At 40.2% G+C, this 27,845-nt stretch overlaps 3 protein-coding genes across 9 annotated transcripts in view; 1 reads left to right on the top strand and 2 right to left on the bottom strand.

The window, feature by feature from the left end:
* Positions 1 to 51: 51 nt before the first annotated feature.
* Positions 52 to 14,998, top strand: khdc4 (KH domain containing 4, pre-mRNA splicing factor). 2 transcript variants are annotated; one of them, XM_008431624.2, is made up of 14 exons: positions 53 to 213; positions 549 to 735; positions 2,173 to 2,301; positions 2,378 to 2,457; positions 2,543 to 2,595; positions 2,693 to 2,871; positions 3,556 to 3,767; positions 6,557 to 6,617; positions 7,595 to 7,655; positions 7,880 to 8,202; positions 10,180 to 10,320; positions 10,644 to 10,753; positions 11,545 to 11,633; positions 14,260 to 14,998. In XM_008431624.2, the coding sequence occupies exons 1-14, from the start codon at positions 185 to 187 to the stop codon at positions 14,496 to 14,498; spliced, it is 1,893 nt and encodes a 630-aa protein (XP_008429846.1). In that variant the 5' UTR covers positions 53 to 184; the 3' UTR covers positions 14,499 to 14,998. The 2 variants fall into 2 exon arrangements, with proteins under 2 accessions (XP_017164924.1, XP_008429846.1); XM_017309435.1 differs by lacking the exon at positions 14,260 to 14,998 and having other exon boundaries at positions 52 to 213; positions 10,672 to 10,753; positions 11,545 to 11,638.
* On the bottom strand, positions 14,868 to 20,222 carry LOC103478105 (NADH dehydrogenase [ubiquinone] flavoprotein 1, mitochondrial-like). 3 transcript variants are annotated; one of them, XM_008431622.2, is made up of 10 exons: positions 19,978 to 20,222; positions 17,611 to 17,693; positions 17,342 to 17,512; positions 17,078 to 17,261; positions 16,602 to 16,791; positions 16,277 to 16,490; positions 16,042 to 16,207; positions 15,879 to 15,960; positions 15,364 to 15,509; positions 14,868 to 15,274 (listed from the first exon to the last, which is right to left on the bottom strand). In XM_008431622.2, the coding sequence occupies exons 1-10, from the start codon at positions 20,077 to 20,079 to the stop codon at positions 15,179 to 15,181; spliced, it is 1,434 nt and encodes a 477-aa protein (XP_008429844.1). In that variant the 5' UTR covers positions 20,080 to 20,222; the 3' UTR covers positions 14,868 to 15,178. The 3 variants fall into 3 exon arrangements, with proteins under 3 accessions (XP_008429844.1, XP_008429845.1, XP_008429843.1); XM_008431623.2 differs by having other exon boundaries at positions 16,042 to 16,265; positions 16,353 to 16,490; XM_008431621.2 differs by having other exon boundaries at positions 16,042 to 16,490.
* A 1,805-nt stretch (positions 20,223 to 22,027) lies between these two features.
* zbtb7b (zinc finger and BTB domain containing 7B) overlaps positions 22,028 to 27,845 on the bottom strand; it is a 29,200-nt gene continuing 23,382 nt past the window's right edge. For all 4 annotated transcript variants that reach the window (XM_008431627.2, XM_008431626.2, XM_017309246.1 and 1 more), the window contains 2 exons: positions 24,945 to 26,011; positions 22,028 to 24,862 (listed from right to left, as the gene is read on the bottom strand). In XM_008431627.2, the coding sequence (XP_008429849.1) occupies positions 24,262 to 24,862; positions 24,945 to 26,005 (1,662 nt within the window). In that variant the 5' untranslated portion in view covers positions 26,006 to 26,011 and the 3' untranslated portion in view covers positions 22,028 to 24,261. The remainder of the gene's footprint in view (positions 24,863 to 24,944; positions 26,012 to 27,845) is intronic.

Raw genomic sequence — 27,845 nt, 5'->3', positions numbered from 1 at the left:
AGTGGAATTATTTGGGAACTGTGTTGATCTGGGACAAGACCGGAGGCGGAAACGACGGGGGAAAGAAAGCAGCGGAGAGCAAACAGCCACTGCCAGCTGAAGGAACCGTGCAGAACCCGAAGGAGGTTCCAAGCATACAATTTTGTTTGCGTTGTGAGACGAATTAGGATTTGACGTGACATTAATGTCCTTTTGTGGAACCCAAAGCAGCGGGTAGGTGTACAAGCTAACTGTTTATGTGTATTTCTGTGGAATATTACATGAAATTTAAATGCCTTCAGTTAGCCGCGGCTAACCTGCTAATGTTAGCCTTATTATGTAATCATGTCGGTGTTCTGTCTGACTTCTTCTATTGTGATTCACGTTAGGGGCCCTTGAATAACAATAAAACTAACGCCATTGTGATTCATTTAAAGGCCATCTTAGACCAGCTTTTACATCAATACTAATATCAATTTACCGTTTTAGTTATTAGCAGGAGCTAATGCTAGCATACTAAAGTTACAGCTGTTCCTAGAAATGATTTCCCCCACTTTCTGCTTTCTCAGGCGCCGCAGCAAGTGGGACCAGCCCGACGCTGGGACTGGAGGCTCCGGCGGGATGAGGGAGGCTGAGGCTGCGCCTTGCGGGGCTCTGGATGCTGCAGCGGCCGTGGCTGCCAAGATCAACGCTATGCTGGTGGCCAAAGGGAAACTCAAACCGTCTCAAATTAGCTCCCCGCTACCATCTGACAAGGTAAAGAAATACATGCCTGTTGGAAATCTACGAGTAAATTGATAAAAAAACCAAAAAAAAACAGCAACTTTGAGATGGTTTGTGTTTCTGTTTACATTGAATTGCATTTATTTCAGATCATAGTAAACACTTGGCAACATTTGAGATAAGATTTTGAAATGCTGATTTTAACATGTACACATTATCTCATAACCTTGCAACTTGACTGTTGATTAATATTTGCTACTAAGTTTTTTAAAGTATGTAGTCTACGCTATCTACACATAACTTATACATTATCTGTGTCAAAGTTAAGGTTGATGTTGATGATATGGGAATTAAAGCGTTGGAATATACATCTATATATTTAGTGCTTTAGCTATAAATATTTTATTTGGTGACTTTATGTGTTTGAGAGTGAAGCCTGACTTGTTGTTTGCACAAATGCAGTAATTTGTAGATTTGTAACACAGGAAAAAAACTGGGAAATAATTTATTTGTCCATTTATTACAGTAATCTACCCGTTCGTTTGTTTGTTCCCCCTTTTTAGTCCATTCATTCATAAGGTGTCTTAGTTTATCCACCAATTCGTTCATACTTCCTTCTGTTCATTATCCATTCATTAGGCCTTCAGTACTATTTTATTTTCTTCTACATGCAAAGAATGACCACTATAGAAATATCATCAAGTTCCTGACAAACCTTTGTTCTAAATATTCTGCTACTTTGGGTTTGCTAAAGTATTATATGTGAATAAAGTGTCTGGAATTGTATGGTGTTGAAGAAATCATCTGGACTTAATTTTGAGGAACATCTTTGAGTCTTAAGCAGTAGATTGAGATGTTGTAAAGAAGCTGGTGATCTTTGCCTGGATGCACAAATATGTGCCTGACTCCAGATGTAAAGCTAGACGTGGATAATTCATAAGTGGGGGACTTTGACTCATTTATTTGGACAGCTGTACAAACATGATATACATATTCAGGGTTGTAAGCCTGGCGGGCCACCAGGCTTTACTTGTGCCCCCACCCAGACTAAGCATTGCTTATTTACTTAAGTCTTTTTAAAATGTTTGCATTTTTCAAGACTTTATAGATGGTGTTCAGGTGTTAATCTGCCAGTCTTTCAATGACACATAATTATCAAGTGATATTTTCAAATTTCCTGTCAAATTTAAACATTTTTTAACTCAAAAACACGGCGGGCTGCTGGATGAATGACTGCCCTAGCACCCAGCCACATATTTGTTCATATTCATATTTGAAACAGAGGAATCAGTTTTATGATAGAAAATGCTTTAAGGCCAGAGATGCAGAGTTGGGTCTTTCCTGAAGTTTCTGCCTTCTTTCAAACATTAGCAGCTACTTTCTCTAAAAATAGGTAAATTAAAATAAATATTTAAAATATTTCTTAGAAGTACAGTTTTATATTTTGCATCGTTGTCCTTCCTTTGTCAGATTATTGGTGCTGGGAAGCCTCCTGCCCCAACAAAAGCCAAAGACGACCTGGTGGTCGCCGAAGTCGAGATCAACGATGTCCCTCTGTCCTGTCGAAATCTCCTCACACGCGGACAGACGCAGGAAGAGGTTGGCAGGAAATCTTACGTGTTGAAGTCGACTGTTCTCTGACGTCTTTGTTACCAACCATGTGACTTGATTGCAGATCAGTAAAGTGAGCGGAGCTGCAGTTTCAACCAGAGGGCGGTACATGACTGCAGATGAAAAGAACAAAGCATTGTTAGGGTGAATAATCTAGTCATTTGTTTTCACTACTACTTAACACTTTCCATGCTTATTCATTCGGTGTGTTTCTGCACATTCCTCACAGGGACCGACCGTTGTATCTGCATGTTCAAGGACAGACGAGAGAGCTTGTCGACAGTTAGTACTCTGCAAATACACCGTGGCCTATTTTTGTGAATGTATGTCAGATTCAGGTGGTAATTCAGATCTTTTTTTTTCTCCCCTCATTTTTCAGGAGCAGTTAATAGAATCAAGGAAATCATCACTAACGGCGTCGTAAAAGCTGCAACGGCTTCATCAGCCGCCCCATCTTTCTCCCCCAGTGGAGCCTCGGTCACCGTCTACCAACAACACAACCCACCTGCACCCACGCTGCCCCCAGCGACAAACCACAAACCTCACTTTCAGTCAGGGGTGAGTTGGTTTGTCAGCAGACGGCTGAGTTTTAGTTCAGCTTTGCAGCTGCTGGTTATAAAACTTATTTATTTTCAAAATCAAACTCTTTTGTGAAGAGAGGTGGAGGTGGACTGTTTTCGTTCTGTGGCTTAAAATCCTTGAAAATACTTGAATTTCAATGAGGCGTTTTCAAGGTTTGGAAAGTACTTGATTTCTGTTTAAAATCCTTGAAATGCTTGATACTCAAACTGCACACTTTTGCAATAAAGTGCAATTGAATGGTTGATTAAATGCTTAAATTTAGAAAACATTTATCAGGTGTGTGTTCATACACCTAGTAAAGAGAGACATTCACATTTTTTTCTGAAGATAAATCAAACTAAACTTTTCTTGTTTTAGGTCAGCTGGCATCATCAAAAGTGTTTTTATTTGCAAAATGCCAGAAAACTTGGCGAGAGCGTTTTTGTTTAAGCATATAATTTAATTGACACAGTTTTAGATTGTTTTAATGTAATCAATGAGTTATTAATCATCTTATGTTGTACGTCTCAAACATTCCCGAGGTTGTAACGTCCTGTTACAAATGTCTTCCATTTTTAAAAGTTCTGCAATTCTGAAAGAAACAGCTTATTGTAATCATTTGTTGTTCTTTTTAAAAAAAAAATTATTCCTTCTATGTCTTTTGTTCTTCCTTGTTTTTAGATGCATTACGTTCAGGATAAGATCTTTGTGGGCCTGGAGCACGCCGTCCCGGGGTTTGTGGTCAAAGAGCGGGTGGAGGGCCCCGCCTGCTCCTATCTGCAACACATTCAGGCCGAGACTGGGGCCAAAGTTTTCCTCCGAGGAAAAGGATCGGGCTGTTTAGAGCCTGCATCTGGACGCGAGGCTTTTGAACCCATGTACATTTACATTAGGTGAGTCTGGATCGCAGAACGTTTCGTAAAATAACATTAAACTGTGAATTATCTCACTCTAATGTGAGGCTCTTGGTATCAAGCTATACCTAAGTTAAGAAAAAAGAAAGCTGAACTAATGAATCAGTCAAAATGTTAAATGATTAGTCAATGATTTTAACCCCCGTCTGCTTTCTGCAGCATCACCTTCTGCTCTAAATTTATTAAGTTGCCTTCATTTTCACATAAACACCCACATAATAAAATGACTACAGATGTAAATGTGACACATCAAAAATGTAAAAGATTAGATCTACTAACCGCCCTGATGAGAGAGTCTCCAGTGAATAATACTTTTTAATGAGTAATAACTTTAGAAAGAGGAGAGAGCTTAAATTAGTCTAAATTATTTATGTATTTATGTTAATCTTTGACCTTCATGGTGTGAGTCTGGTGTCTGTCTCTTGGTTTAAGCCTCATCCTCTTTGTGGTCCACCTCTTCTTTCTGTCTGGCTTTCTATTTTAGTGACATCAAGATCGTCACTGGCCTCCATTTATCTGTCTTTAAAAATTTACTGGATCCAAACTCGGCAGTCTGAAGGAGGCATATTTAATCTTGCATAACCATGAATATTGCAGGACTAATACTTTGACTATAATGCACTAAATTGAAACCTCTTTAAGGGATAAACACAGTGGCTCTGATGCACATGAAATAATTTCGTTATTAATTCAAATGCAGAGGAGTCTCTCAGTTTCTTTCTGATTTGGCAGCAGCTGATTTTTGTTTGCGTTTGTTCTTCCTCTGAAAAATCTCTGTGAAGTCCATGAAGCTGCTCTGCCTCTGTCATCAATGCTGTTTTCTTTTTCCCCTCAGCTTCACCAAAAACCTGCAGCACAGAGCTCTGAAAAAGGCTCATTTGTATTTTATTATGTGTTCATCTGTAGTTGTTTGTTCTGCCTTGCAAAGGGAAAATAGAGCTCTGCTCTCGCCACAAACCGCTCGGCGTGGATGCGCTTCACTCACAGTGTGCTTGACACAGCTGATAGAAATACAGAATCCTGGCAAGGAAAGCTGCATCATGGAAACAGATTTAAATCCTGGAGGATTCAGCATGGTGTAATAAAAAATCTGCAACTCCAGCTCTGGTCAGCTTTGCTCACAAATCGGCAACACACCGATTTGTGTCTGAATTAAATTGGCTCGATAATTCAGACTGTTTTAGATGAAACTGTTGTAGCGTAGATACCCTGCATGAAAATATCATTTTTGAAGTTCATCACACTTCAGAAGTGATTATCGTAAAGGTTTGTAGGAAGTTCTGTCTCAGTTAATCTGCTGTATCCGTATTCATCACTATTTCAGACAAAAAAAAAAAAAACCGGTAACACTTTATTTGAAGGGGGGTGAATAAAATGACAAACACTTTCATAAACATCACATAACACATGTCATGAACATGAATAAGCGTTCATGAATATTTATGACTGTTGTCATAAAGCGTCATTCGGTAAATTATGACACTTTTGATACAAAGTTGACATTATTCAAAATGTTTTTGTTATGACAACTTGACATTAACCAAGAAATCATTACTGTTTAAACTTTACCTTTAATAACATAATAACTAATTTTTTAAGTGCAATCAGTAATACTTTTATAACAAATTTATATCAGTAATGATTTATTGGTTAATGTCAAGTTGTCATAACAAAGACATTTTGAATAATGTCAACTTTGTATCAAAAGTGTCATAATTTACCGAATGACGCTTTATGACAACAGTCATAAATATTCATGAAGGCTTATTCATGTTCATGACATGTGTTATGTCAGTCTTATTCACCCCCCTTCAAATAAAGTGTTACCAAAAAAACTTTAGTTTTGACAGTCCTGTGGAGCAATCTAGGAAGTTAAAAACAAGTGAAATTAGTTTTAAAACAGATTATTTGGAAACATCAACAATTCTGTTAAGGAGCTAGTGTGGCAGATCAGTCGACTACTCAGGCTGGTTTCTGCAAAGTCATAAACATTTTTTAAAAAGTCTTCCTTGCTCAACTAAATCTACATTTATTCCGTTTTTTTACTCAGTGTTTTTAATATTGCAATTACCACAGACAGGTTTAATATTAATTTAATTTTAAAGTGAAAATATTATCACGATAATAAGAGTAATAATCTTTTCATTCCTAAGCATCATGCCAACTGCAGACTCTGCATCTAATGAACCATTTATTTATTATCAACTACTACTAAATTTAGAAGATGGTTTGTGTGGATCTTTGTTACAAGACCTAATTATAAGTAATAAAACAAGTATTTTATCTTTTTTAAATAAAAGCAGTTAGTCTGTATTATGTTTTTATTTTAAGTTTAATGTTCATTTTGTATTTTATACTCTGGTTTATGATGCTTTGAGAACCTTCCTGTCCATTCCTTCACTGTTAATTTATCCATCCCAAGGTTTTCCCCAGAAAACTTACTAAGCCTGCTGGTTGGGCGCTAAGGCAGTCATTCATCCAGCGGCCCATCATGTTTTAGAGTTAAAAAATTTTTAAAGTTGACGGGACATTTGAAAATATCACTTGATAATTATGGGTTGTTAAAAGATTGGAAGATTAATACCTGAAAACCAACTATAAAGTCTTCAAAAATGCAAACATTTTAAAATAAACGTAAATAAATACACAATGCTATGCCTGGTGGGGGGCACAAGTAAAGCCTGGTGGCCCGCCAGGCTTATAATACACTGGGGGAAATCGTGCATCCATTGAGCAGTGAAACTAAATGTTGACGTTTTCCTCCACAGTCATCCTAAACCAGAAGGACTGGCTGCAGCAAAAACCCTGTGTGAGAATCTCCTTCTGACGGTGAGTGCAGCAATTACTGACACTGTCAAATGTTTTGTACGTTTCGTTTACACCTCGCATTTCCCATGTAATTATGAGTCATTAAGTACTAAGTCAACAATTTGCTTTGCCTTGTTTTTAGTGATAATTAAGTCTTAATTAGAGGGTTATTAGGGCCCTTTGATGGGGTGAATTCATTGAATTAATAGAAGCGTCCGGTTACATGAATGTACCAGAATGTTTTGAATGGATGGGTCAATATTTTCAAGTTTAGTTTCACAGTCGAAAACTGGTAAAGGATTACAAATAAATGCTAAAATTACCTTAAAGTGAATTTTCACAAACTGATAATGGGACAATTCCCCGAATTTTGACGCTTCTTACTATCATCTTGTGCAACGCCCCATTCTAGTTTGTGACATTGAAAGGTCAAGTTTACACTTAGACTTGAAAACGGGGCGTAAAAATCGTAGAGGTGTATTTCCTAAAGCGAACATTTGTTCTTACCTCTGTGTAGGAGGCGTCGCCAAGCCAAATATAACGTGAAAGTTCTCCGAAGCGATATTTCAAACATGACAGTCATTACTCGGCAGACCTAGTTAAGAACTATAAGCAATAAAAAATACATTGCTAAGCATTATTTCTGTGGATTTATCAAATATCATCAACCTCAGTTTACCTCTGAATGGCCACACTGACATTTCAAACACTGTTTTAAACTATTATTTGTGGCTACTGTTGGAGGGTTTCTTACAAAGTTGTTTAAAAAAAAAAAAAGGTCCTGTGGCTTCTACAGATCTTCCACTGAGATAATAATTTGCACACATCATTTACAGAAGCATTTTCGTTCCTCTGCCTGAAACCACAGGTATTTTCTGCAAACACAGCCTTCTGCAAAACGCAGCATGAATTGTAGAGGTTTAGAGGAAGTGTGAGTTCTCTGCTATGTTCTCTTAAATGCCAGTTGGTTGAATCTAAAAGCAATTTTTTCCTCGCAGGTTCATGCAGAGTATTCCCGTTACCTTAGTCAAATGAACACAATGATGCCAACGCAACAAGGTACTCCCAGCTTTTCTGCGCAACGTAAAGTCCTAGCTCAAATTTGGAAAATGTTACTTTCGTTTCTTTAAAGTGATTCGTATTGGTCTGCTGTAAATCTCAATTCAACTCAGTATTTATTTTATGAAGCCAGTTTACTGTTTGCTCATGTGTCTAACACATGTAGCATCCTCGGTGCATCAAAGCCATTGACTTGGTGTGTGCCTCTCCTCTTCCTCCACCAGGGTTTTCGCAGCCTCCAGTAGTGAACGGGATTCCCCCTCAGCCCCCTTACTATCCTCCAGCTGGATTCCAGCCGAGCTACAGCGTGCCTGGCCCACCGCCCCAGCCCCAACCTGTCCCACCTACCTACACGGTCCCACCTCCTGTACCTCCAGTCATGCCTGCCGGTGTGCCTTCTCAGTACCCCATACGTCCAAGCTCCTCCCCTCTACCTGCGCCGATTCCTGCTCCTGTTGCTGTTTCCATCCCTGCTCCTACTCTGGCGCCTGTCCCTGCTCCCATTCTGGCTCCAATTCCCACTTCAGCTCCAGACTCTCTGCATCAGGTAGGAGCGCATTTAAACTGCAGCTTGAAAAACTCACAGCTCTCTTCAGCCTCTTTCAAACCAGCAGAGAGAAGCCCATGTGCAAACATTTAATGACTAATTGTGGATTAATGATTTAGTACATTAAAATTTGTTACAACCAATTAGCCTCTTAGACCTTCTTTTAGTGTTGTAATTTGGCCTCCATCCAGCTGAGGGCGCAACTGGCCATCCTGAAGCGAAGTCAGTTTATACAGAAACAAATGTGGAGGGATTCTAGAACGGGAAAGAAAAACGGTCCATGTAGAGATGCAAAATGCACTTTATGAGTTTCTGTTTAGAAATTTACACACTTTACAAACTCCTCAAACTTCACCTTATTAGTGATCATTCAGCTGAGCTGCATGACGGAGCAGCAGAAACTTGAAGGCGAGGATGTGGCAACAAAGATGGAGAGCAACACAGAAAAACTGTAACATGTTAAAAAAAAATTTTGATGCCAATAAAAACGATTGATTTTGAGTTCTGTCGTGAATTAGTGCTCTGTATGGAGCAAAGTTTCTTCAAGAGCAACCACAGACTACTGCTGTATGAACATCTCTCTGTTCATGGGGTCTGAATTGTTTCACGCAAATTATTTAAATGATCAGAAATAGCTTACACACATCCAAACTGCAGACACAAGCAAAGTGAGTATGGTGGAGATACAAGTTGATTAATCCTCTTCATTCACTAACAATTGATAAGCAGCCATTTTCTTAAAAGCTTAAGTTTTCTCTTGTCGCAAAAGGGTTGACCGTCTTTCCATAACATAAAGGGCTAAATTTCCCTTAACATAAAAAAATTTATCAGTTTTGCTTCACTTAAACAGAAAATTACGGTTTTCTCATGTTATTAAACTTGGACATATTTATCAAAAATAACAAAACAGAAACCTCTCAAGTTGCTGTAAAATAAAAGATGGAAAGAATAAAATGTAAGAAATTCAACTGAATCATTGATCTGATACAACTCATCGTTAGATGTCTGTAGGCTGCAGTGTTATGAGGGTCTCTTAAAAGGTCATAAAAGGTTGTAAATACCACCTCATCCAGCACCTACAGCTTTATCACAATCATCAGTACTAATCATCTTAAATTAGACTTACTGAAACCAGATCAATTAACTTTGAAATGGAAAGACTGTAATTTGATTTAAGTACCGTATTTTCTGCACTATAAGGCGCACCGAATTATAAGGCGCATAGAATAGACACTACAGTTTGGGTTGCCAATTTGATCCGTTCTCTATTATTACACATCCACATTGTAAAGAAGTGGTCCCCCAGTACTTTATATAGTAGGCTGCCCCAGTCATTGTTTCACTCACGGTGTTGGTGTTGCGATATTGTGCCCAACTGCTTTCTGGGTAACACAGATCAACCGACGCGCTGCCGCCGCAGTCCCTGTCTCTCTTCCCCCGAACCCCCAGGCTTTAAATGTATAGAGGCTGGTCCCTTGGTAACTCTAGTCGAAGCACCCCGGATGAATGTCTCAAGCCACTTTGTTGACATAAAGAATGACTCCGGTCAGCGAGGAGAGCCTTCCACGACTGGGCCGGGGCATGGGCGGACGATGGTCACCCTTCTCCGTTTGCGCACAGCATGTTCGTGGAGAACTTGGTGCTAAATGACCTGCAGACGACCTGATTACCAGGTCGGTAGGTAGMTAGGTCAGTCAAACGTTATTAACAAACCAGCGTTCTGACAACTATCCCAGCATGCACCGCGCACTTCTTCTTCTACGGGCGAAAACGAAGTCGGCGGCTGCTTACCGTAGTTGCTAGACCTGTTGTGGCTCAATATTGGTCCATATATAAAGCGCACCAGATTATAAGGCGCACTGTCGGCTTTTGAGGAAATTGAAGGTTTTTAGGTGCTCCTTATAGTGCGGAAAATACGGTAGTACTGGTTTGTTGTTGTTGTTTTTGTCAGTGGATTTGTTTTCCTCCTCTCTGCAGACTCTTCCTCCTCTACATTTCGCTCCTCCTGCGGCGCCTCCCAAGCTGCCGCTCCAAGCTGCTCCAATCAACCCCCCTCAGAAGAGACGCTTCACAGAGGAAGTGCCGGACGAGAGGGACAGCGGCCTGCTCGGGTACCAGGTAGCAGAAAACTTTGCTGCATCTCATCGTTTTTAACACTTCTCTCCTTTGCTCCTCTCTCCATCTGTAAAATCTTTCACTTTAATCTTGCCTCCTTTTCGATGCTTTAATGTAGCTTGATTGAAATGGTACGGCATGCTGTTTACTTCATTTCCAGTGTTATTCATCAATTTCTACTGTATGGATTTTCAGACAAAGGTATCAGTTCAAATAAAACCAATAATCAGGCTCTGGGAAATCTCCTGATAGGTAAAGTGATGAAGTGTCAGGACAGGGCTTAGTAGATGTCTGCTAATGGTGACTGTGTGTTTTTCTGCTCATAGCATGGACCCATTCATATGACTAATTTAGGTGCAGGCTTCTCAGTGGGCAGCACAGAGACTTCAGGACCCGCACAGCAGAGTTCCTCTGGCCCGGCGAGTGAGAGGGACAGGTACTCCTTACTTTTTATGTTTTGGTGTGTACACATTCAGAAGTCTGATTCTTCTAAAAAAAACAGTAAATAAATGAATGAAGAAATAATAATTCAATATAAACGTAAAATTTGTAATAAATTAATATACAGCTCTGGAAAATAAATTAAGAGCCAGCTACTCTGAACCCATTGAAAACCTCCTGGTTTTTCCACCAAATATTGATTTCTTAAGCTAAAATGTTAGTGTTGTTGCTTCTACATGAATATTATTTTGTTTTATTTGAGGTCTGAAAGCACTGCATCTTTTTCGTTATTTTTATCATTTCTCATTTTACACAAATAGTAAATTTTTGCATAGAATAAAAGAACAATGTTCATTTTACTCAAACATATACCTATAAAAAGTAAAATCAGAGAAACTGATCATTTTACGTGGTCTCTTAATTTTTTCCAGAGGTGTATATGGTGTAATCATTTTTTTCATTTATTTCTTATCACACTTATTCAGTAATTAATTTATTTAAACTTTTGTTCCAACGAGTGCATGGTTAAGAGGCAGGCGTTTCTAGATTGCTAATTGGTCTGCTCAACCAATCAGGTTCCAAGAAACTTTCTGGCAATAATAAATATGGAAATTAATAACATTTATTTATTTACTTCAAAATATACTTATTATCAAGTATATAATCATATATCTATTGTATTTTCCCAATTAATACATTTTTTAGTGTGAATTTTGGCAGGATCAGTCCTCCATATGCACAAGTCAAAGAGTGGAGATTATTTACGCCATCTTGTTTTTTTTCCAGTCGGCACATGATGCCTCCACCAACATCCCTGCGTGTGAACGGAGTGAGACACCAGATGGAGGAAAGGAGACTACACCAAGCCTTTGTGGGTAAGAACGTTATCCTGCGGATTCACAAATCCCTGCCCAAATCCAGGACTTGGACTGTAACACTTTATAAGATCGGTCCCGTTTTTTTCTCCTCCATTATGTAGAGGTAAAAAGGAGAATGATGTAATCTTTCCTAAAACTCTTGTGTCCAAATGTTTGTGGTTTTACTGGAGATTGATGAGCTGATGGGTCACAGAAACCAAACAAATCCACGTTGTTGCTAAATTGTTAAATATTTTAGCTCATTCAGCCTGAAACCAGCTTCTCCTTAGAGGATTTTGCTGATGTGACTCAAAATCTCCAGATATGTTGTTACGGCTCGACGTACCTTCTGAGTAGAGATGCACCAATCAGGATTTTGAAGCCTAAATCCAACCTATGGAGCTGCGGTTCTGACTTTGGCCTATCTTTGATTTTTATTTAAGAATTATAATAATAAGAAAACATCTAATTTATTTCCTTTTAGCCTTTCTCTGTGTGTGATTTTAAAACTAAGATAAAATTATTGCAGTAGGGATAGGTTGTCATTTAAATCCATTAGTGAGATAAGATGAGATTTCCAAGACAGTTTCAAAGCTCAAAAGGTTTCAACTGAAAAGCTTTTAGCCTTCCTGTTATCTGCTGAAGTCTCTTGCTCTCCTGCAATCTGAATGATGTCACACATTATAGGAAGTAATGGCTTCTTGTTGTGCTTCCTCTGACAGCTACACCAGCTAACTTTGAGTATTATTGCTTCAGTAAAAGTGCCAGATTTGCCTCACAGCGAATCTGGCACTGGTGAACGCACCACTCAAGTGTGGTGCGTTCACTGACTACTAAAAAGATCAGCATTTTGGGTTCAAATGAATCCTTTAAAACCTGATTTTAAAAAAGTATCAGTCGAACAAAATCCTTTATTTTATTTTACAAACTGAGTCGTTATTAGATGCTTTTGAGAAAATATGCATCCACGCTTGTTAAATTAAAACATTAATAAATAATGTATTGACAATTTGTAATATATATATACATGTCACTGGAATAAAAACTTCCAGTATATGAAAACCTAAATGAAGTTATGAATATATTGCAGTCTTTATTTTGTGCAAATTAAATCATGGGGTCCACTATAAAACATTATATGCATTGCTCTGTAAGACACATTAGTATGACGGTTATTATTTGATGTTTTCTGTTAAAAGATAATTTTATAAAACTACCGTATTTTCCGCACTATAAGGCGCACCTAAAAAACCTTCAATTTCCTCAAAAGCCGACAGTGGTCCTTATAATCCGGTGCATCTTATATATGGACCAATATTGAGCCACAACAGGACTAGCAACTACGGTAAGCAACCACCGACTTCATTTTCGCCCGTAGAAGAAGCGCGCGGTGCATGCTGGGATAGTTGTCAGAACACTGATTTGTTAATAAAGTTTGACTGACCTAGCTACCTACCGACCTGATAATCAGGTCGTCTGCAGGTCATTTAGGACCACATTCTCCACCAACATGCTGTGCGAGAATGGAGAAGGGTGACCATCGTCCGCCCACGCCCCGGCCTAGTCGCGGAAGCCTCTCCTCGCCGACTCGAGTCGGACTGTTTTGTTGACATTCTTTCTGCCAACAAAGTGGCTTTAGACATTCATCGGGGGTGCTTCGACTAGGGTTACCATGGGACCAGCCACTATACATTTAAAGCCTAGGGGGGCAGGGCAAGAGAGACGGAGACAGTGGCGGCAGCGTGTCAATTGGTCTGTCTTACCCAGAAAGCAGTTGGGCACAATATCGCAACACCAACACTGTGAGTGAAACAATGACTGGGGCAGCCTACTATATAAAGTACTGGGGGACCACTTCTTTATTATTACACATCCACATTTGTAGAGCACGGAACAAATCGCGAGGCAACCCGAACTGTAGCGTCTATTCTATGCGCCTTATATATGAAAAACATTTTAAAATAGGCCATTCGTTGAAGGTGCGCCTTATAATCCGGTACGCCTTATAGTGTGGAAAATACGGTAATCTGCTTTTTTACCTTTGATTCCTGTAAGCAGTCAAGTAAAAGGAGTTTGTACTCCACAGAAACAAACAAAAACTGGACTTTTCAGTAAAGTTGTCACTAGTGCACATGCAGAGGGGTTAAATGTGGCGACGGGTTTGGTGCAGCAGATTTTACCAGCTTTATTTGAGAAGGTGGAGGACTCAGAAACACACAGATCAGCAATGACGAATTCTCTACTTTTAAGCATTTGTGAGTCATTTGTTTAAAACTGTAATGTTGCGTTCTGATGACATCATCAGTCTGGACTGTTTGTAGTTTTTCTTCTGTCCTTGCTAACAAGAACCTCTCCTGTTTTTGTGTTCTTCTCTTTTTCTCTGTGTTTTTCCTCTCTTCCATGTGTCTCTGTGGCGATGCCGGACGCTGATTGGGGTCCTCTGGTGCTGTCCCGCTACTCGAACGGACGGGGCGCCCCCCCCATCCTCTGCTCTTCTGACATAAACATTAACTTGTCTATTGTTTCTCCAAAACGTGTTTGAAATGATTGACTTGCCACTTTTGAAATCTGCCTGTTGTTTTCTCCTCTCTCCTCCTCGTTGCGCTGCTTGTGTCTCTTGTTGTTGCTCTCCTCCTTCCTGCAGAGCCGCCGGTGAAAAGACTACGATCCGGTTTAGTTGCGTACTCCGGCGACTCCTCTGACGAAGAGGAAGACCACCCTTCGTCCAAAGCTTCGTGGCTTGGTAACCATGGGGCAGGTAACCACCCACCCACCTCTACTGCTTCGAGCTGGGCTCAGGGCTACCGGGGCCCTCCGCCTCTGCCGACTCGTGCCAAAACGCAGCCACAGCAGCAGTCCATTCCTTTCTGGATGGCGCCGTGAAACTGAAATGTCTCTCAGTGCTTTCTTCAATCCTACAGGACCTCATTTTTTCTCACCACTTATCTCTCTGATGGAGGACAGCTTCTTGACAGCTGCGTCTCTATTTTGAACAATGAATTCAGCTCTTGGAAGCAAGTGGACATACTAATGTTTTATAGGTTGAAGATGAACATTTGCACGACTTCCTTTTCTTTTTGGATGTATAGAGGCTCAGATGAGCGGCAGTCTGCCTCACGTTTTACTTTGAATTCAATCAGAACAGCAGCAGATTTAAAAAAAAATGGTCTAAAGCTATAAAAAAAATATCAGTTTGATGTTATACATCAATGACCATTTTATTTTAGAGTAGTTTTTCCTACCTTTTGGCCCTTTTTTGTGTCTCTCCCTGTTTGTTTGTTGGTTTTCTTTCCTAATTCCTCTTTTGTACAGGTCATACAGGAGTTACATGTGGTAAACTTACAAAATTTCATCCTTTTATGAAATAAACCTAATTTATTGGGGTGATTGTGTGTTTATTGGATTTCTATTAAGCTCATTGCAGACAGATAAGGAACTAAATGCCATATGCTTCAGAAACTGGCTGAATTCAATAGTTTCCTAAAGCTTTTAGCTTCAAAAATCATTTATAACTTGGATTTCTTTTACTATTGTGTTGGATAAAATGCAGGAAACTTCCCAGCTCAGATCATCTCAATCTCCTGCTTCCTTGGAGGCTTTTTCTGTTTATGCTGAGCAATGCGGTTTTCCATGTCCGTCCGAAAGTGGCGTATTAGACCCTAAAGATGTGGAGATTCAATAATAATAATAATAAAAAAAAAATTGTCCCATGTTGAATTTATTTAATTGTAAGCACTCGATGCGTCACCTGAACAGGCCAAGCCGCTCCGTCTCCCAGGGCACAAATGGTGTGACCCTCGATCTGTTTGCTGAGCTCCCAGATCATGTCGATTTCTGACACGGCTGCGTCTCCTCGCACAAAGCGCCACATCATTTTGTCCATCCAGTCCACTCCTGAAGGAGAGAGCGGTGAAAGCAAATCACTGAGAAGTGACCGAATATTAGAAATTAAAGCTTTACACGAATCAAAATATAACATGATGTTATATATAACATGAATTAAGTTCTGTTCCTGCAGAAGTTGTTTCTTGAAAGAGATTAACTGCACACATTTGAGTTTCCCAAGCCTGGTTTTGGGTAGAAGTCACTGGATGTTTGTCTTATTAAGTATAAAATTAAACTGAAGGCAAAAAAATAAATAAATAAAATGAATGTTTTGTGCTTTTCATTTTGGGAAAATTACAATCTTTAGCACTCCTACGTTGAGCTATAGCTCAACAAGAGACATGACATTAAACGCAGCATCACATTGCAGTTCCTTACCTTCCCTGCAGGGGGTGCACTGGCCACAGCTCTCGTGCTTATAAAACTCAACCAGACGTGCAATAGCTCGAATCACATCCGTCTGCAAGAAGTAAAAAAGAAACAAATCACACTCTGTAAGCACCAACAGTGTGTTCAGCGTGAGATCATTCAGTCTGTTTACCGATTTGTCCATGACGATAACCGCTGCAGTTCCCAGAGCCGTCTGCGCGCGGACCAGGTCATCAAAATCCATCAAAACGTCGCTGCATACATGCTGAGGGATGATGGGAGTGGAGGACCCTCCTGGGATCACTCCTAATAGATTGCCCCAGCCTCCCCTCACTCCTGCATCAAGCACCAACTCATTTTGAAGCTCAGTAAAGCGGACATCGACAAAGATCTGGACTGAACACACACCTGCATGTCTCTCGATGAGCTCTCTCAAAGGAATCGACATCTCTTCCTCCACGGTGCACGGGAAGTTCACGTGACCCGAGATGTTGAACAGCTTTGTCCCAGAGTTCCTCTCCCTCCCAAAGCTGGCAAACCAAGCTCCGCCACGGCGACAGATCGCAGGCGCCACAGCAACGGTCTCCACGTTGGCCACTGTTGTTGGGCATCCGAAGACGCCTTGATGTGAAACACAGAGATGTAGCAGCTACAGTTTTATAATTTTACCCAGTTTGCTGTTTCTTCAGTCATTAGTGGACGTGATTAGAGGCTGTGGAGCGTTTACCTCACCTATATCTGCAGGGAAAGGTGGCTTTAGACGAGGTTTGCCTTGCTTGCCCTCAAGAGACTCAATGAGTGCCGTCTCCTCTCCACAGATGTAAGCGCCGGCCCCGCGCATCACAAACACATCAAAGTTATACCCTGAGCCACAGGCATTCTTCCCAATCAGCCTGGCCTTGTATGCCTCATTAATAGCCACCTTTTCAAAAGAAAAAGAAAGGAAACCTTTCTTTAAAATGTAAGGGCCGGGTAAGAGATCACAGGTTTTGAATTTTGTGCCAGTGGATCAGTGCAAAGTTTAAGTGGAGGCTCACAATGCAAAAAGAAGAAACGGGAGCAAGAGACAGAAATGTTTAAATGCCATTTCCAAAAAAATTGCCTCCTGTATTCTTTTTTTTTTGTATTTGCTTATGATTCTGCAGTGAAAATATGAACAGTTGTAATTTTTCCAAGGTTTTTTTAAAATCGAGTGTTTGTATTCCTACCTGCAGATTTGATGATTCATTGTAAAACTCTCCTCTGATGTAAATGTACGCCGCCCGAGCCCCCATGGCTCTTCCAGCAACTAGGCAGCCCTCGATGAGCTTGTGGGGGTCGTGACGCAGGATCTCTCTGTCTTTACACGTCCCAGGTTCCCCCTCATCTGCATTCACTACCAGGTACTTTGGCCTGGACAGGGGAAAGAAGGAAATGCACCTGAATGTTGGGAAAGCATTAAGGCTGTATGTGGTGAAAGATGTCCTTTTTACCTGCCGTCACTGGGTTTGTTCATGAAGCTCCACTTCATCCCAGTGGGGAATCCTGCACCCCCTCTGCCTCTGAGGCCCGAGATCTTCACCTCGTTCAGGATCCATTCGGGTCCTTTCAGGATTATCTCTTTGGTCTTATACCAGTCTCCTCTTTTGAGCGCTCCTTTGAGTCTAAAACGAATAAAAACAAATTGAAATCAACATATTTTTTTACTGTGTTTTTGTTCTTTATGTGCCTGAGGATGAGCTGAGCATGAATGTTTGCTAACCTCCAGTCATGCCGGCCATAAAGGTTCGTAAAGATCCGGTCCCGATCACTCAGAGGACCAAACTTTGTCCTTTTGGGTTTCGTCTGTGAAAGAGAAAGAGAGCTAGAAATGTATGTATACATGTCATTTTTATAAAATGAACTTTAACCTTCGCCACTCCGAGCTACAATTGCTGCAGAATGGATGAGTTAAAGGAAATGGTGCTTGAAGTCGCTCTTTGGCAAAGGAAACATGAACTGGCATCAAAATAGTTTTATAGCTAAGGATAGTGTTGTTGGCAACACTGCACCAAAATTAATTTATTGAACCATCAAGAACTTCATGCAGAGGTTCAACTGCTGTTGAGGAACATTTAGGTCCAGCTGGGACCTGGGCGTCTTTTAAAAGCAAGATGAAGCGATCACGTTTCCACCAGGGCAGAGCTTGCTGAATGTGTTTCTGCTCTCCAGCCTCGAGAAGGGAAGCAAATAAGCCTCTACTGTCCAAGAAAAACTTCAAAACCTGCTGTTAGGAAATTCCTGCTGTTAGCCCATAAGCTTCAGTCTTTCACCTTATTTGAACCTTGTTTTAAAATAATCAACTGGTTTGTGGAGTGGCACTTCACCAAGTTAACTGTTTATTAGGTTAATGTAACATTTATAGATTTTTGTTCGCACCAGTTGCTAATAAACTGACCAAAGGTTTATAAAAAATATATATATATATTTTTATTTGCATGTTTAGTAATTGTTTTCTAAAATGTACAACAGCAACATTTTTGCTTTGCATTAGCCTTTTCGATTTTGTGTTGATTTCGTATTGCTTTCTGAAAAACTAAACAAATTTCATAAATTTGCCTCATACACATTTTGTTTACGCACATAAATGCTTACGTTTTTCCAAAATGGGCGATACAACCAAGTAAAAAAGAAGTATGCTTTAGTATACTAAATTTTAACATACTTTAGCATACCTTGATTGATGTACTTAAACTGTACTATTTTAGAACAACTTTTTTTGTGCTTAGTATACTTTAGTAGTATTTAAATAGTATTAAATTACAACTTTTAGTATACTTTAGTATACTCAACGTACTTTTTTTGGAACAATTTCAAGTTGTACTTAGTATACTTTAAGTATACTTTTTTTTATGTAGTATTCAAGAGAAATATTCCAAAAATATTCCATATTGAGTGTACTATTTCTATCCTAGAATTATATTAAAAATATACTTTTAATATATTTTTAATATACTACTAATATATTAGTAATGTATTTAAATTACACTTAATTTTTATTTTTGATTATTTGCTAATAAAGTACAATTTTAATTACTCATAAGTCTTTATTCATACTTTGTACATGACATGCATAACTACACTACAGTACTTACGAGGGGCTACCCAAAAGTTTCCAGAATGACGCTGCTGCACGCGCAGTTTTCGTAGTACACGATTCTGCCTCTAGGTATTTGTTCAACCACGTCTTCTCAATCAGTGTGCCAAGCGGCGTTTCATCTACCCGCAGTGAATTTTTTTGGAAGAGCTGTTTTGTCCAGTCGTCGTTTTTCTTCATGGAGAAGTTCTATGAGCAGCGCGCGGCTGAAGTTTGCTTCCTGCTCGGGGAAAAGAAAAAAGAAAAAAGCATCGGAAACCGTTCAAATGTTAAAGACCGCTTACAAGGATGACGCTATGTGTCAAGCTCAAGTTTACTCGTGGTTCACCTGCTTTAAAAATGGTGAAATGTCAATTGATGATCAACCGGCTTTTTTGCGGCTTCACAGCGCGGCTGTGAAGTTTTGCTTCCTGCTCCGGAAAAAAAGCCGTACTGAAATTAATAATCTAAAGTTAATAATCTAAAGTAGTGTTAAATGAATTTTTTTAAAAATTCTATTTTGAGCACATATTTTTTAACACAAAATATATTTTAAATATACTTGAGAAAGTGTATATTTACACTTGGGCAAATATATATTTTGTTCCATTAAAGTATACTTTTATTTAATATATTAAAAGCGTATTTTGGTACAATTAGGTATAAGTGAGTTTAAAGTTCTAATTTCGAAATTGGTACAAGTATACTTTTAGTACTTCAGATATAATTATAGGTAGTACACTTAATACTTACTATACTTAAAGTGTACTTTCACAAATTTAAGTATGTTTGAAATATGCTAAACTATACTTTTTTTCACCTGGGCAAACCAACAATAATAAACACATTGTTAATATTATGACTTTCTTATAAAGTGGAAACAATTGTGCTGAAGTTTGCAATAATACTTTTAACAATTGTGTCTTTGAATCATTCGCTGTGAAGAGTAAAGGCCAAACAAAGTCTAAAGATACTTTGGTGCTCCTCTGCGCAGTGCACTAGAGCAGACCTTACCTGCGCATGCGCCGCTGAGCTGTATGTCAGCCTCGGAGCGACCTGTCGCGCCGCAGCGCCCAGAAACATCCGCGGAGGCAGCAGCAGCAGCGGCAGCAGCATCCTGCGGGGAGACGACCGCTTTCAGATCACTCCAACCTGTTGAAGTTTCAGCTTCTGCTCCTCTCAGGCTCTCAGATATCTCTCCATGCACCCAAATCCACTTTTAAATCTGTTGCGGCTGAAGAAGCGGAGCTCCGGGCCTCCTGGACCAGATTAATTAAACTAAGAAGATTAGGAAACCACCTACGTCACATCCTGTTCTAAGTCAGCGTTCAGCAGCAGACGAATAAGTTTGAATTAGGCACTTAAATTGTAGCCCAGGCAGCTAAAGGCTGATTAACAAGATCATGCTTTTCAGGAACAATGAAATGTAAAATTATATGCGGCTCACTTAATCCTATATACAAAAACAATTTTAAAAATGTCACTTTGACTTTTTAGAGAAGCACAGATGTTACTGGTTTTCACTTTTTCACTTAATCTTTGCAGTAATGAAAGCAATTTCCATATTCATACTCCTCAAAATGTTTTGCATTTTACTTTACAGTCAGAAATGTCAATGCATTTCATTTTGGTTTCATGTGGTTGTTCATTACAGTGAGATTGATGGGAATTGAGGACAGGTTTTTCACATTTTATACAGGCTTTGCAAAAATAGAGACGGACAGATGTTGCAGAGCATCTGTGAATATCAATTTTCAAGTCTTGTTACAGATTCTCAGCTATTTTTAGTTCTTAAAAATAACATTTTTAATGTTTTAACTTGTCAGCTGGTTGGTGAAGCTCCACCTAAGTCCCAAATCTTTTTCACACTCTAATATGCTTTCTTTCAGGATTGGCCTTAATTTAGTTTCATCAAGCTCACATGTTTTTTCTTTTGTTTTTTTTTTTTGCTGAAGAAAAGCAACCCCACATTCTGCTGCTGCCACCACCATGTGAATGGTGCTTTCAAGGTTTTATAGCTGATCCAGAAAGTTTAACGTTTGTCCCAACTAACCAGTAAAACCTTCTTCCACATGTTTGTTGTGTTCAGTATATGGTGGCAAACTGCAAACGCATCTTAATCAACAGCTTTTATTCATAAAAGCTCCTGACTGGCTGATCATTCTGACATATTCAGTAAAAACTGCCTTAAAGAATTTCTCTTTCTCATTATTCTGGCATTTAGCAAACAGGAAAACATTTGGTCATCCTGACCGACTTAACACAGAAAAAAGTTTATTCTGATTTCACATCAGACAATGTGAACAAAATTATGTCTGTCTTTATGTAGTGCATGTCAAGTTCTGGTTTCAACTATAATATCAGCCCAACTTTGGAGATTTTGTGAAGTCACGTCTTTACAGTATGGGTTCCTTTACATGTGATGTGTTCAGCTGCCTCTTAACTGGAGACATTGTTTTTTTAATGACATAATCTTATTTAATTTTTTTATGTTGATAAAAATAAAATAAGCCGTCTGGGAATACAGTTTCAGCAGTCAAGTCCCGTCAAATGATCAGATAATTGGTCAAAGTAATCAGACAGTAGGTGATGCCATTTTCACTTTCAAGCTTCCAGCAACCGGAGGGGAGCGTAGCATAGTGAAATTCTGAAATGTTATTGGGAAATCACTGACATTTGAGTTCCTATTGCATCAGATCTACAACAGTGGTGAGGTGAACATTGTATGTGTGAGCTGCTGCGCTTATGCAAATGAATTTTTAGAAGCATCCGGAAATAACTTTCATTTAGCAAGTGACATATGTACGTGTACACCACTGTGTGAAATCACAGGAAACTGAGCTGGAAAAAAGGTCGATGTGCTTTTAATATGATCTCATCTGAAAATTATTAAGTTTGGTTTTAAAAAGAAGTCTTGTGTTTTCTACAATAATCATTTTGTGGCATGTTTAAGACTCAGTAGTAATAAAACATGTTAAACAGTTGCATAGTTTGCTCACCAGAGGGCGCAAACCTGACTAATGTTAGACTTTTGAGGAGTAAGATGAAAAGTACACACAAAAAGTCAAGCTTAGATAACTTTATTTTCTTTACATCATCTGAAACAAATCATGGGAAAATGAATTTGTATCTCTGAGAAGGAGTCCTCTAAAAACTGACAGAAAAAAAAAATGCATCCCTGATAGCGGGGTCTCTATTCAGACTGTACCCCTTAAAGTCCCCTCACCAAAGCCAGGAAAAAAACAAAAAAAAAAACAAACAGCTCACATATAAACACACACTTCACAGCTGACATCAGTTTAACCGTCATTCATTCACAAAGCTTTTCATTGGGAGCACCAACACCCTTCATGCACAGGACCAACCGTCATACTGCCATTCCAGTACGACAGGTTCCAGCAAGGCCAGGAGTTTACTGTCATTACCTTTATCTGCACATAAGATTTCCTTCATTACAAAATCTACAAGAAAAAAAATATATTTCAAACTACTGGATTCCCACTTGCATGAAGAGTATCAATCCTCCTACAGCACCGCTTGCTTCCCATTTGACATTTTGTATAATCACTTAGTGCATTGCTCAAGATTTCCTGAGAATAGTTGCAGCACAAAAAAACCCTAAGGCAACTTCATCCCAAAATATATATGTATATATATTTGTATGTATATAACTCCACTAATGTCATGAAGTGTGTATGAGGGCTGTACAGAAGTACCGTCCACTTAATCAGAATTTTAAATAGTTACGAGAGAGTTAAAGGATAAGATGTTGAAAGTTGGACAAAAAGCTTGAAGCTCTCCAATCTCATAGTGCAAATAAAATGGAAACAGAGAGTTCCAAAACAGCAAAGACAGGGTATAGTGCACCCAAGGCCAGAAAAGCACATATGCTACATGATGGATTTCATTGAGAAAAAACAGAAAATAAAGCCATTAATGTTTGCACAACATGAGACAAGACAGCCATGGAAAGCATGAAGTTTTTGGTCAGAGATGAATAAACTCAAAAAGGTAATGGCCCCTTTTAGTCACAGCCAAACTACAAGAACTGCAATGTGCGCGAAGCATATTGTCCACACTTAGTTAACGACAGGAAAATTGATCTGTGTTCAAGTTCCAGGAGTTTTTAACCCCGCCACCCACCGCCGATGTCTTTGCTCTGGTCCGTTGTGTTACCTTCTGAAGGGAGGAATGTGCCGGTTTTACTGCAGAACCTGGTGGGTTAAATGTGCAAAGAATGCGTTTGAGGAAGAATGGCTTAAAAGAAGACAATCAGCCTTTTAAAAAAACAAGGCGTTCGGGGATACGGGGGTTGCTGAGCAAAAATCATCAGTGTGGGTTCTCATAGGTTTTTGACAAAGACTGGGCTCTGATCTGGGTTCAGGATGGATGTGGTCTCAAGACGGCCATAATAAATAGCAATAAATAAATAAATACACAGGAGGGGTGTATATTGTCTCAGTAATCCCAACATTTTGCCACACTTATTTGTTTTAAGAACATAAATGAGCACAGGAAGACTGATAAAAGCTGCATGTTTTACCAGAATCAACCCACTGGTCGAGACTTTGTCATTTTGTTTTTGGTCAGGCATTTAGCTCAGAGCACCTTGGCTCTGAAAAACTAAGTAGAGTCTTTCTCATGGCTTTTCAAAAGAGTTGGGAAGAATCTTCTCTTCAAACCCAACATTGGCTACAACTCATCCACTCTCTTTTTCTGCAAAACAAGAAAAAAAACCCCAGCAGATCTTTGGTTTAAGCACCAAAATAAAGCATAGGTCGAACCACTAAAAAACTAAATTATTGCTTTTAACCCAAGGAATAAGCTTGATTAAATTACACTGTATTTCCACTGATAGCCACCAGAGGACAGCGGACACACAAACCTTACTGTGATCTTTTAGGCGATATGAATTTCAAACTGCATCTGGATCAACAAAAATACATATCTTTAAATATTTCTCCATTCTGAAGCCCTGGATTTTAGTTTGCATAGTGAGAAGCGTCCTGGTGAGCAGAAATTCAACAAACACCAGCAAGAAAAGAAGTATTAGAGACAAGTCAAACCTAAAATACTTGAACAGCAAACATAAACAGACAAATAAGTCAATAAAATGCCAAAAACCAGAAGACCAACATTAAGAATATCTCAGAAAACCCGTTTTTCCTTTTTTTAAAATGTATTTTGGTAAGTTTTAAATGCTCTCTGTATGGAGCAGCAGATCATTAGTCCAGCCACCTGAGATAATTATATTTATTTTTTTACTGTGGATATTTACCACATAAAGTTCTTTTTCTACTATTCCCCTTCTTCTACTTCTTCGTCTTCCACTTCATCAGCCCATCTGTCATGCTGCAGCGCCGGAGAGCGAGTTCCTCCAGGATCTTCCCTCTCCGAATCTCTTCCGCCTTGCATTTCGAGACCTCGCAGAAAAAGCTCGGGGTAGCTGGCCAGCCTCTGCGGGGCGAGTTGAGCCAGAGCCTGGAGGGCCAGTGACCTTTCCCTGTCGATGCCGCTTGGGAATATCAGTGAAGGTCCGCCGATGGAGCCGCTCCCACCTCCGCCTTCCAGAACCGAGCGGGGGTGAAACATGGAGGGGTGCGCCTGTAGAGATAGAGGGCTGCCTTCTTTCTCACCGCCGTCCTCTCCCAGCTCCGGGCCTCGCCTGGGCCGACGAGTGCGCAGCTCCAGGCAGCTGTGGCCCTTGCGGTGGCGCTGAAGGTGGTCCTCTCGGGCAAAGGCCTTGTGGCAGAGCGGGCACTCGAAGGGCCGCGCCCCGCTGTGGAGCGACAGGTGGTTTTTGAGGTCGTATGAGTGGAGAAACCGCGCCGGGCAGTGGGAACAGGTGTAAGGGCGCTCGCCGGTGTGTTTCCTCATGTGGATCTTCAACTTGTCATTGCTAAACAAGAGGAAATTAATGATCAGAAGGCATAAAGAGAAGAGGTGAAACAACACAACAAATTTGCGTGAACCTGTCATACCGTGTGAAGCGGACTCCACAGGCGGAGCACTGGAAGGGCTTCTCCCCGGTGTGCGTCCTCATGTGGCGTGGCAGCTTCCCGGCTCCGTGAATAATCTTCTGACAGACTGGACACTGCTGGGGGGTTTGAGATTTCCTCTTCCTCCCGCCTCCTGCTACTGACGTGGCGGCACCTCGGTCTGCTACGGAGCTGGGGAAGGAGTTGGATCTCATCATGTCGCCGTCCAAGCCCTCCATGTCGTCATCCTCAGACAGCTTGTCGTTCTGGGTCGGAGGTGGGTGGGCTATGAGAGATCGCTCTTGTGCCCAGTGGAGGAGCCCTCCATTTAGTGTGGCCCCTCTCCCATGTTCTCGGATGGCTCTCGGATCCCCGTTTTGCCCGAGTTTGGGGTGAAGCTCCTCTGGTTCGGGGCTGGGAGGCTGGGTGGGTGGCAAGGAGCGAAAGCTGTCGGATGCTGGTGAAGGGTGGGAGGCAGGAGAGGCGGGCAGCGGGTTCAAAGGTGAGAAGTTGTGAGGTAAGCCAACTTTTTTTACCTTCTTTCTGTCCGTTTTTCTTCTGGATATTTTCTCTACAACATTTGCTATCTCTACCGTCCTCTCACAAGTCGCCTGCAGAGGTCTCTGCTCCCCCGCGGAGACCTCCTGCCCCTCGGCCTCCGCCGTCTCTCCGAGAATGTCTCTGCAGGCGTCGGCCACGCACTGGATGCCCAGAAGTTGAGCACCTCGCAGCACGTCTCTCATCCCGGAGCTGGGGATGGTGAGCGTGGCAGTGTAGGCGAACTCCAGCAGGGCGTCCAAAGCGTCTGGAGCCACGCAATCCAGCTGGCAAACGCTGAACCCCCCGCCGCCCTCGCCGCCGCCTTCCTCCGCTCCAAACAGCCGGCGGAAGTAGAGGCTGACAGCTGCCATGACGGAGCGATGCGTAGGGTAGCGAGCCCCGTGCGAGGTAAGGGTGAGGTCACATAGGAGTCCCGTCCTGCGCTGGTCATTGAGGTGGGACAAAAGCTCGTTGCTGTGCTCCGGGAAGGGGATCCCAATCAGGCCGTCCTCTCCTGGAGACATCGCCACCTACAGCACAGGAAAGGAATATTATGTAAGCAAAAGAACTGAGGGAGGTCAGTAAAAAAATGGCATGCAGTTTTATGACAAGTGTGATGTTTGGAAAAGGTTTTTCTACTCCTTGAACTAAATATTTAATTATGGCTGGGCAACGTGGACATGGATTTTGTGGTACAATGAAGATAATTACTTAATTTGTAAGTAACTGTATGGCTGTGAATGCATGGCACAATATTCATAAACATTCACATTTGAAATAGACTTATTCAGGTGGCCACTTAACTGTTATTTCTATTAGTAAAATGCAAACAGTAGCTGCATTTAATCAAACTTACTGATATTTATTGACGCTCTTGAGGAAAAGCAGTGGAAAAAAATAGCAAAAATAACATTTCCAATGATGCTGTCAGTTCTGTTTTTTATTTACCATTAATAACTCAAATTTATCATGACGACAAATCAAGAGTCTTAATTTGATTAGAAATGTCTCACGATAAAAAATAAGCGCTATGGTACCCCTATATTTAAATAGTGTTTTGTAAGGAAGTTAATCAGAGAAGCAGATTAAATTTGGAGGAGTTGCAGAGATCTAAAGGGACAAATTTGTTTTGCATTTCGCAAATCTGACCTAAACGAATGCCTAAGTAAAAAAAAGTAAAAAATGTGAAAGAATGTGCTCTGGTTAGATAAAACAAAAGAAAAAATTAAAACATTTGGTCTTCACAATAGAAAAAAAAAATCTATATTTTGTGGAGAAGTAACACTGCACATCATCCTGAACATCCCCACTGTGAAACACGGTGTTGGCAGCATTATTGTGTGGGGATTATTTCCTTCAGCAGGAGCAGAGAGGCTGCAGAACCAAAAGAAAAACTTTTAGAAAAACTCTTGAGATTGAAGTTGAATTTCACCTTCCAGTAGAGCAAAAAACATAAATAAAAACTGTAATAAGGATGTTTAGATCAACACATAGCCATGTGTTAGAATGGTCTAGTCAAAGTCAGATCTAAATCCAATTGAGATCATGTATAAAGACTGACTGAGCCTGAGCTATTTTGCAAAGATGAAACAATTTCCATCAAATTGATCAAAGTTTTTATTACTTATTTTTTTAGGTAATTTTATGATATCGTTCTTGAGAAACATTCCCATTTGAAATGCGTTTCTTCAGGATATTTGTTGCTGAAAGAAGTATGATTTATATCAGTAATCAGATTTAATATTTTTTTAGAGTTTACTGATATTTATTGATACTCTTGTCGAACGAACAGAAGAGAAAATGTAAAAATAACTTTTGTTTTGCATTTAACGTCATTAATTGTAATTTATCAAGTTATTAATGAGTTTTGTCAAAAATGTTTTCACCATAAATGTTCTAGGGGCTGTTATGTTGAATATTACTTATTTCTTTGCAGTTTCTAAGACAGAGAGCTTACCCAGACCTCTGCTTAGCCTGTTCTAAAAGTAAATCTTTATTAGCGTGACTGACATGAGCAGTTCTCCTTCACGTGAGGGACAATTTAAACAGGGCTTAGCAACCACTCTGCCCCCCATGATCATCCTGTATTTTCCATCCAGATTACCAAATCAGGAGGAGGCGATTTCAGCCCATCAGGAGGGGGCTGGTTAAGCGGAAGGAGAACGGAGACGATGGAGCGAGGCGAAACATTGAAGCAAGAGGAAAAGAAAAAAAAAGTAGAAGTAATTCTTGAGACAGAGGGTGATATAAAGCCAGATGACTGGCGGTGATGTGGAAAGGATAGAGGGTTGTGCAATGCCCTGTGGGCGCTGTAGCCAAGGGGCAGTAGGTTAATTCGTGTGTGAAACCTTTATAGCATTAGCC

Source organism: Poecilia reticulata, linkage group LG16, assembly GCF_000633615.1.
Source record: "Poecilia reticulata strain Guanapo linkage group LG16, Guppy_female_1.0+MT, whole genome shotgun sequence".
NCBI classification, from domain to species: domain Eukaryota; kingdom Metazoa; phylum Chordata; class Actinopteri; order Cyprinodontiformes; family Poeciliidae; genus Poecilia; species Poecilia reticulata.
Note: the sequence above shows the minus strand (reverse complement) of the source record. Positions and strands in the feature narration are given on the sequence as shown.